General features: G+C 35.3%; 2 protein-coding genes across 3 annotated transcripts in view; both read left to right on the top strand.

The window, feature by feature from the left end:
* Window positions 1-4,355, top strand: LOC117102127 (transcription initiation factor TFIID subunit 7-like). Its single transcript, XM_033242328.1, has 5 exons — window positions 1-94; window positions 3,244-3,324; window positions 3,648-3,759; window positions 3,934-3,991; window positions 4,295-4,355. Exons 1-4 carry the CDS (start codon window positions 86-88, stop codon window positions 3,978-3,980), a joined length of 249 nt encoding a protein of 82 aa, XP_033098219.1. The 5' UTR covers window positions 1-85; the 3' UTR covers window positions 3,981-3,991; window positions 4,295-4,355.
* Window positions 4,295-9,868, top strand: part of LOC117102126 (transcription initiation factor TFIID subunit 7-like) — an 8,093-nt gene continuing 2,519 nt past the window's right edge. Inside the window, exons 1-6 of one of the 2 annotated variants that reach the window (XM_033242327.1) lie at window positions 4,295-4,367; window positions 4,820-4,879; window positions 7,032-7,143; window positions 8,227-8,299; window positions 8,799-8,858; window positions 9,348-9,554. In XM_033242327.1, the coding sequence (XP_033098218.1) occupies window positions 7,048-7,143; window positions 8,227-8,299; window positions 8,799-8,858; window positions 9,348-9,554 (436 nt within the window). In that variant the 5' untranslated portion in view covers window positions 4,295-4,367; window positions 4,820-4,879; window positions 7,032-7,047. Of the gene's footprint in view, window positions 4,368-4,812; window positions 4,880-7,031; window positions 7,144-7,330; window positions 7,390-8,226; window positions 8,300-8,798; window positions 8,859-9,347; window positions 9,555-9,868 lie in introns of those variants that run through there. The other variant, XM_033242326.1, reaches the window with a different exon arrangement.

Here is a 9,868-nt window from a genome sequence, read left to right as displayed (position 1 = left end):
CGTGAGCAAGTGAGAGAGACAAACATCATGTTGAATATCAAGATGATAATTTATACCGGAGCTTGAAAACCATTTTATTCTTCGAATGCCTTCTGTATGTACTTACGAAAAAAAAATAGTCAAGTGTTCATACTTTAAAAAAATGCGAATTATGGTCACGTTTACAAGATAAGTAATAATCTAGGCCTAGCCAGGGTACAGCAGCTCCCTAGCCTAGGCCTAGGCTAGCCCTAGCGGGTACAGTAGGTATGCACTAGCTTAGACACCCAGGCCTACTCTCTCTGTGCTAGGACTTGGGCCTACAGTAGGCCTAGGTAGGCTAGTGTTCCAACTAGGCCTAGTTAGCCTCCATACTACTTTCTGGCGGCCTAGCCGTAGGCTAGCTGGTTGGTTAAGCTAGGCATTATTTGGTCTAGTACTAGCTAGGGAGTATGGTCGGAGCGGCCGCGAGGGAAAGAGACCGCGAGCCGATACGCAGCAATTTATATGGAGCGCCAAGCGTGCAGTATGCAAAATGTATGTTGGACAATGGGCATCAGAGTTCGATATTAATACTGTTTTTCATTTATCAAATTAATGTATATTTTCTTTCATAATTTATATATAGCCTATATAAATCGAGACTTAATATTTAGTTAGTTTGTTTATTATATCAAATATTATGATTTATACTTAGTATGCCTATTTTCTTACAGAAATGGATGGTACTTTTTAAATCGCTTCTTTAGTTTATTTATTCAAATTTTGCTAACTTGTGTTCAGTTTGTTCTTTAGTGAATGAACATCTGTTTGTCATTGCATTTGAAGATGATTGATAATTATTATTAATAATAATGATAATAATAATAATAGTAATAATAATAAATTAATAATAATAATGACAACAATGTACAGTATCACTGGTGTAGACCTATGTTTTTCATGTTCATCAAATTTTATTACATTGTAAATTTAGTATTGACAGATCCCATGTTTGAATCCGTTTGTGTCCTGAAAGAAATATAAAATAAAAGTTCATTATACATAAAAATCCGAACTGATAACATATAATAAATATCAATTTAATCATATCATAATTCAATTATGTTATGTGTCATGTAATCAATCTGTAAACAAATCAATCTTTAATTAACCAGGGCCAAGAAGACTACGAGAAATAAAAAATATTCAATTATGAAAATTATACATTGATTTCTCTTTATTTCGAAACACTTGCCTGATCAAATAAAACTGAGTGAAACATACTAGAATTGACGAGTACGATATGAACACTCTTGACCAACGCTCTACAGTACTGTATCCCAATCAATCGGTATAGCGCTACTGGCATACATTTTGAGCGCGGCTGCTTTCCCTCGCGGCTGCTACGACCATAATCCAGTACTAGGCCTAGAGTAGTATAGGCTACTCCTTCTATAGCCTTTTAGGCATAGGCCTACTGTATACGCCTTTTCCAACCCAAGTCAGTGATGCGTAACCAACAAAAATATGATAAGCTTTGAGGCTAAATTCTTGTCCTCATGTTATCTAAAAATTCATAACTCCATAACGGAGGATCGTATCACAAAAGACTATTCTACACCACTATATGATTGGAAAAAAATTGAAAAATGTTTTTTTTTAAACCTCTGAAATCAAGATGGAAAAAGAAGAGCCTATCTAAATAGTGTATTAATTGATATTTACCATGACTTCAAATTTTCTACAACAGGAGATGGCAGACATGGCACAGACAGTACTCTTTGACAAAGAAGCATTCGCAGCAAAATTAGAATTCATTAGATCATTCCTTTCACATTTTAGTGATACTGAAATAAGGCAACACACCTTGTTTCCCAAACTTTTTGTTTCAAAAATCATCATCTGAGGAGGAAGAAAAAAATATTAAAATATAATTTTGCTTTTATATTTAGCAATTAGTTTTGCCAAATATATCCAGACAGAGGAGAAAATAATAATAACATTTTATTGGTGAATGTAAACAGTGAAGTAATGGGATCGTTAAATGTTTTAAATCTATTTAATTAGGAAGAAATATCATATCTCATTTTTTAATATTTCAAGGCAGCAACAGGCATACTGTAATAAAAGAAAAGATTTTATATTTTTCTTAAATTTTAATTTTTACATGGCAGCAAGTCATCATTATTATTATTGGTACTGTATGTGGTGGGTTCACTAAAAAAGATATAAAGAAGTCTTGCCTAATGCGTCAGCAAGCCTGTAAGCCAAGGGAGATCTTAGGTTTTGAAGAAAACCTCCTTTTTCTTAAGTGCCCTTACCAATTACATGTTAAACTATAATGGGGTACAGCTGTATTATATTAACAAGCATCAGGATGTTATTAATAGACTCGTACTGAAGCACAGTCCAGACTATCAAACTGTCAAAAATATAACAAAACTGTTGTATGGTCATATGTAGCCATGATGTACCTATATATGGTCATGATTTGCCTATATATGGTCATGATGTGATGTCATCTAGCCATGATGTGCCTATATATAGCCATGATGTGCCTATATATAGCCATGATGTGCCTAAATATGGTCATGATGTGCCTATATATGGTCATGATGTGGTGTCATCTAGCCATGACGTGCCTATATATAGCCATGATGTGCCCAAATATGGTCATGATGTGCCTATATATGGTCATTATGTGCCTATATATTGTCATGATGTGATGTCATTTAGCCATGATGTGCCTAAATATGGTCATGATGTGCCTATATATTGTCATGATGTGCCTATATATGGTCATGATGTGATGTCATCTAGCCATGATTTGCCTATATGTAGCCATAATGTGCCTATATATGGTAATCATCATGACCATAGGCATGTAACATTTTTTTTTCTGGATATAGCTTTATGCTGTTTTCTTTCTTTTAAACTTTAAAACCATTGACCTCCATTTTATAGATGTATTTAGAATGTGACATAGGAAATCAATTACTCAAGGCATGAAAATGTCATGACCACTGACCCTTCAGGGGACTTAGCCTTCTGGCCCTTCTGTGTCCCCCCAGGGGCCCTAGGTGGCTGCAAGCCTCTATCCATTTAGCTTGTTCATGACCTCTGCTGCTGTGCCCTTCATACATTGGACCAAAGACTTTGAAACACATCATCAATCATCAATCATCATCATCATTGTAATCATTCATTCTTTACACATATCATTTACTATTATATTGCAATTGAAACAATAAGTTACTGATTGTTTTTGTTTGTGTTTTTCAGTTGGTGGACATACCAACAATATTGGAATCCTATAAAACAGTTGATAAGAAAACATTCTTGAAAACTGCAGATATATGTCAGGTAAGCTGGTGTTTCATTCACAGTATTTTCATTTATATACAAATTGCACTGTTAGTGGTGGCAGACAGTGTACCTACATATTGATCTGTCAGTGTTGTAATTTCATGCTTTGTATGATAGAAGACTGATAGTCTAAATTCTTTTGTGCTTTGGTTAAATCTTTTCAAGTGGGACAAATTGCTGGGTGTGTCCCTGTTGGCACAGCTTTTGACAGCCATTTTTTAATGTGACATGCCTAAATATGGTCATGATACATTACATCATGACCATAGGCACATCACAACTATGGGCATACAACATCTTCACACGTCTTTGAATTGTAGATGCTTGGTTGTTCAAATGAAGGGGAAGACAGTGGAAGTGGTCGAGAAGAAAAACCTTCTCCGCACAAGAATACTGACAAAGTCAACAAGAAGTTTCTATGGAACCGTGGACGTAAGTTGAAAGCGAAACAAATCATTAATAAACATATACCGTTGTAAAATATATATATTGCTTGGTGTTTGAGGTCGATTATTTTATTCATCTTCAGGAGAAAGATTAATCAGCCTTTTCAATTCATAGTTGATAAAAATTTCTTTAAATTTTTTCAAATTACCTTTTTTTCAGTAACACCTCCACTAAAGAATGTGAGAAAACGAAGTTTCAGAAAATAGCCAAGAAATAGGTATGTCTAACTCTGATAACATTTTCTCATACCCGCTGCCACTTGGGGATCGCATACAACACTTGTGACTTGGTAGTGTAGTGGTTATGGCACCAGGCTAGTTACCTGAAGGTCGTGGGTTTGATTCACACCCGAATCACTTGTGAATTTTTTTTACTAGTATTTGGGAACATACTGAGTATTCGCTACAATAATACATCAGGTAGGGCAAATCAGGTGGTGCTGGATACAAGAGTGAATTATCATTAAAGATGGATGTTTTAAATACATTTCAATATTTATTCTTTTACTTTCTTCTTGCAGTACATAGAATCACCAGATATTGAGAAAAAAGTGAAAAGACTACTAAGAAGGGACAGCACAGCTATCAGAGTCCGTATCCTTTCATCCGATTTATACTATTTTTAGGAATTTTATCTATTGTTTGAATTGTGAGTAGCAGCAGTTATTTAATTAACATTTGAGGCTTGTCATCCTAAAACCAGCAAACTGTCACTAAATGAGTAATTAGCAAAGAATGTGGCAGTATTGTGTACTTTAGTACAGAGACGCTGTAATACTTTTATTCATAACTTTAGTAATATTAAGTCGATTCCAGTAAATGACTCATCATTTTAAAGATTACAATTTGGAGAATAAGAATATATATTTAGTCATATTTTTTTTTAAATCCTTAATAATAATTTTAAAAAATCCTATTTCTCAGATACTATCATCATACAAAATTTCTCTCTTGTTCAGTTCTATGTATATATTTTTTCTTTGTATTATTTTTTGGCTAGCTAGCTAGGTCCCCATACATGGTTACAATTCTTATCTTTTTATAAGAATGGGAAATGTTGCCAGATAAAGATGGCAAAGAAGACACAAAAAGTGAATTACAAATAGGTATGTTGGTTTTTTATATTATATATTATTAGGGACCTTACACAATAAGGAGTTGCATATTATTGCTATTTATGTATGTTATCAGTGGTTGATTCAAGGGAGGAGGTCACCCCCTCACCCACTGGAAATTTTCAAAGCAAATAAATTAACTAGACACCTTGCATCATCTTCTTTTGCCAGCTAGCGCCCCTCGAGTTATATTCAAGCCGTCTCATTTCACCAACGCCTCAGTGGCGTTGGTAAAGCCAATTCCCTAACCGGGAGTCCAAGGTCCCTAAGAATAACTACATCTAGGTACATGGAGGTGGAAATTCCAGATATTAAAAATGCTTTATTTTCCCTACAAAATGATTGCCTTCTCCAACAGGGTGGTAAAAGTTTGTTTTTCTATCTCTTCCTTCGTTTGTGACGTGATTAGGCCGATCTTGCAATAATATGGAAGATAAGGACTGAGGAATTTAAAGTATGAAGAGTTTTTGCGAAAATATTGTCGGGAAATATGTGAAAAAATATGTTTTTACATCATACCTCTTAACACTACGGTGGGTTTCCTACGAAAGCGAGTTCGTCATTGATCAGATTGCAAATGACCTTTCCACATTGTGTTTATCAACCAATCACGGCCCTGAATGGTAAGCTTTGCGGCTAATAAATGCGTCTGCACGAGTCTAGTTGGTAGCGAAGAATGATCCGTTTTGTGGTGCTTGCAAGGGTGTGTGGTCTCTCCTCTGAGAGATAAACAATGTAAACTGTTGTAATGCAGGTTGGGCTAGAGGAAGACGAACTAGGCCTATAGGCTGGCTGGGTAGTACGTGTGTGTAATAGATCAGGTAACAGGAAATGTAGGCTATAAGTTGCTTTTATGTGTATTAAACCACATAATATTCAAATTAGTAGCGATGAGTGTATGTGTGCAGCACATTTCGTGTCAATGTACTGTAATGCAGGCTGGCCTGACGAAGACGATTAGGCTGGCTGGGTACGTACGTGTGTGTAGGCCTAGGCCCTAGTCTAGATCAGATACTACATGAAATAAATGTAGGCTACAAGTTGCTTTTATGTGTATTAAACCACACATTCAAATCAGTCAGTAGCGATGAGTGACAGCACATTTCGTGTTGCCGCATTGTGGTGTGGTTGATGACGAGGACGTTGCCATTAGATACATGATAGCATGCAAGGTTGCACATGGAATTTTTGTTCTGTTGAGACGGTAGATTTTCAGCATTGCTCTAGGATGATTTTTCTTTACATATGAATTTTTTAGCTTTTCGTACTCTACACTTGGCTATCTGTAGCCAACCACATAGGCCTAGGTACGTAATATATTAGATTTAAATCAGATGTTAATTACATAAAATGTAGGCCAACATTGCCTATAATCTAGTAATGTACTAGTATATTATTTAATCTAGTAATGTATACTACAGTACTATAACTTTAAACGTTTTTCTTTATGCTCTATACACATAACAACAGATGTGTATAAGAGACAGATGTGTATATACATATGTATACATATATATACCTATATGTATAAACATACATACATCAAGATCTGACGTCAGCCAAGAAGTTGTTTAGCTTTTCGCAAACAAAGCTGCATGTTTAACTAACAAACAAAGACAAATGATATACATAATTATAATGCACCTTTGGAAAAATATATTTCTTCACAATGAAATGCTTCTATGCAACAAATTCCATTCACTCACCAAACTGTCTACTTATATCATAAACATCTACATAAATACCTTTATAATTACAGTACAAAATATTTCAAAAAGTTGGGTACACAACAAACCTTACAACAACCATATTTCCTTTAATATCACTGTACATGACATCACACCTTTCCTAACTGTTAATTGAACATAACAAAAAAGGTCTATGATGATGCATACAACTACAGTACTATAACTTTAAACGTTTTTCTTTATGCTCAATACACATAACAACACTCCACACAACCTCCACCTACTGACAGCACTTAAACATTGCCAGCTATTGTCAAGTGGGCTATTGCATCATTGATGCTCTCGTTTAATGTGACATGCCTAAATATGGTCATGAAATATCTCATCATGACCATATATAGGTACATCATGACTAATATGAGCATATAACATCTTCTCGTGTCTTTGAATTGTAGATGCTTGTTTGTTCAAATGAAGGAGAAGACAGTGGAAGTGGTCGAGAGGAAAAAAATTCTCCGCACAAGAACACCGGCAAAGTCGACAAGAAATTTCTATGGAATCACGGATGTACGTTTAAAATGAAACAAATGATTAATAAATATATACCATATTAAAATATATAACATTTTGGTTCAAAGTATTCTATAAAGTTTTCTATATATCAAATAACAATAAGAATGTATTGATATTTCAGGTTGAGTGCTTTATTCGTCTTCAGAGAAGGCTTAATCGATCTTTAAATTGTTTTTTTTAGTAACACCACCACTAAAGAATGTCAGAAAACGGAGGTTTAGGAAAACAGCCAAGAAAAAGGTACAATCTTATACTGTAACTCTGACTATTATTTTTTGCCGTTTCCAATAAAACTGCAGAAAAGAATTTTTTATATTACATATTATTTTTATATTTTTTATATAAGGACTATAAACTGTATGCACAGTGTACACAAATGCTCATGTTCTTTAAAGAACTCAGTAAATCTTTCAAAATGAGTAGAGGGTTGCCCCGGTGTACTGGTTCACTTGGCTTGTCGTGGACAGATGAAAGTGCGCCAGTTTACTGGCTGTGGTGGACATGAAGTGACCCTCTGGGGAGGAGAAAGTTATTGAAAAGTGCAACATCTAGTCCCGAGCGGATAGAGACCTCGTTTATCTGCGCTATATAAATCTATCTATTATTATTTATTATTATATTCACTTTCACTTTGTGGCGTTCTTGCATATATTTACTGCCTGCGACATGTAACAAGGTATTAGTTTGTGTGAAGACAATGGTATCTCAATAGGAAATGGATCAGTGTTTTTACTTTCTTTTTGTGGTAAACTGAACCTGGTATATAGTGGTGTATAGGAGTCTTGAAATCATGGACCTGAAGGGTTGGGGGCACGAAAGTAGAGTAGGGGCCCCAATTGTTAATTGAGGCGGCTCTAGGCTGCAAAATGAGGTGTTTTTAAACTGCTTGAGTGTGATTTTTTGCTTTGGACAGTTTTAATGGGGGCGGACGACATGGGATTTCGCAAGCTATTTTTTGGGGTGTGTTCCTTAGCACAACCCTAGATATGTCACTGGTATTAGTTCAACTGGATACGAGAATAAAATTGTTAAACTGATGCCTTAAATAAATTTCAATATTCTTTTACTTTCTTGTAGTACATTGAATCACCAGATATTGAGAAAGAAGTTAAAAGACTATTGAGAATGGACAGTACCGCTATCAGAGTCCGTATCCTTTCATCTGTTTTATACTATTTTGAGTAATCTTATCTATTGTTTGAATTTCTCAGCAGCAGTTATTGAACACTTGAGGCTGGCCATCCTAAAACCAGCATCACTAAATGAGTAATTAACATAAGAAATGGCAGTATTGTATACTTTAGACACAAAAGCCGTAATACTTTTATTCGTAACTTTGGTATTACAGTAGTAAGTCGATTCCAGTTAACGACCCATCGTGTTAAAGCTTACAATGTAGAGAACAATGATATATTAAAGTCTGTTTTCTATTTTGCAGTCACTGGTGCTGGTTTTGTCATGTTGTAACTGACATATTAACAACAAAAAATAATAATTAAAAAAAATTCTATTTCTCGGATACTATCATCATAAAATTTCTCTTTTGTTCAGTTCTGTGTATATATTTATTTATTTTTTTTCATAGTATTATTTTTTGGCTAGCTAACTAGGTCGCTATACATGGTTACAATCCTTATATTTTTGATAAGGATGGGAAGTGTTACCTGATAAAGATGGCAAAGAAGACACAAAAAGTGAATTACAAATAGGTATGTTGGTTTTGAATTACATATTATTAGGGACCATAGACAATATGGAGTTTGCATATTATTGTTAATTATGTATGTTATCAGTTGTGGATTCAAAGGAGGGGGTATAGCCAGCCCATCCACCCCCCTAGATTTTGTAAGGTTATAAAAAAAAAAAGATGCTGAAAAAAGAAAATTATATTCAAATATAAAATCAGAGAATGCCATTTATGGCCATCTAGAGGTAGCATAATAGTACATTTTCTTCCCTAAGCCCCAACCATGGTGGGCCTGAAGTTGTATTGACCCTCTATTTTCGAAAGTCTTCCCCTGGGCCCACTGTATTTCAAATTCCTGGACCCACTTGTGATATAACATCTTCTATTTTACCATCATCTTCCATTTTAACATAATCTTGCATTTTAACATCATTTTGCATTTTTAATGGCAAAAATTGTCATATAAAGCCTGATAGTGTGACCAGGACTTAACAAGATGCTTTCTTTTCAGATGGCAACGACTGGAAACAGATCTTTGAAGAGGTTAGTAGCTCAGAGAATGAGGAAGAGGAAGAAGACGTCAACATCATGGAGGTCGGGGATTCCCAGCAAGGCATGGAGGAGTTCAAAGTTCAAAATGTTACGGCCGCCCTTGAAGGACTGGAAGCGGCTGTGGATCAAGATGACACGATCACAGAAGATAGCATGCAACAAGAGAGTAAGTTCGACCCCCTTCCCTCCCCTTCCATTAGCCCCCACTTGTTATGCAATCAGTTGATATAGTTGTGTGCCTCACCGGCGTTGCCAGAGCCAATTCCCTGACAAGGAGTCCAAGGCCTCTTTAACCACTAAATAACCACTTCAAGTAGGTGCAAAAAGACTGTAAAAATGCTTTTTATATATTTTTCAATGAAATAATTTTTTTCTTCCCTAACAAGGTGATGGAGTTCTGGGGTTTCCCACTAATACTAATGTATATTCCCACTAATACTAATGTATATCCCCACGCTCTCCCCCACCCCCTTCCCCATA

The sequence above is a fragment of the Anneissia japonica genome, unplaced genomic scaffold, assembly GCF_011630105.1.
Source record: "Anneissia japonica isolate Jap-2015-1 unplaced genomic scaffold, ASM1163010v1 scaffold11653_len147064_cov108, whole genome shotgun sequence".
NCBI classification, from domain to species: Eukaryota; Metazoa; Echinodermata; class Crinoidea; order Comatulida; family Comatulidae; genus Anneissia; species Anneissia japonica.
Note: the sequence above shows the minus strand (reverse complement) of the source record. Positions and strands in the feature narration are given on the sequence as shown.

Bases quoted from the DNA above. Each gene is read 5' to 3' on its own strand.
- LOC117102127 (XM_033242328.1), top strand. The intron at 3,325-3,647 runs GTAAGCTGGTGT...TTTGAATTGTAG, and splicing joins AAACTGCAGATATATGTCAG to ATGCTTGGTTGTTCAAATGA. The intron at 3,760-3,933 runs GTAAGTTGAAAG...CCTTTTTTTCAG, and splicing joins GTTTCTATGGAACCGTGGAC to TAACACCTCCACTAAAGAAT.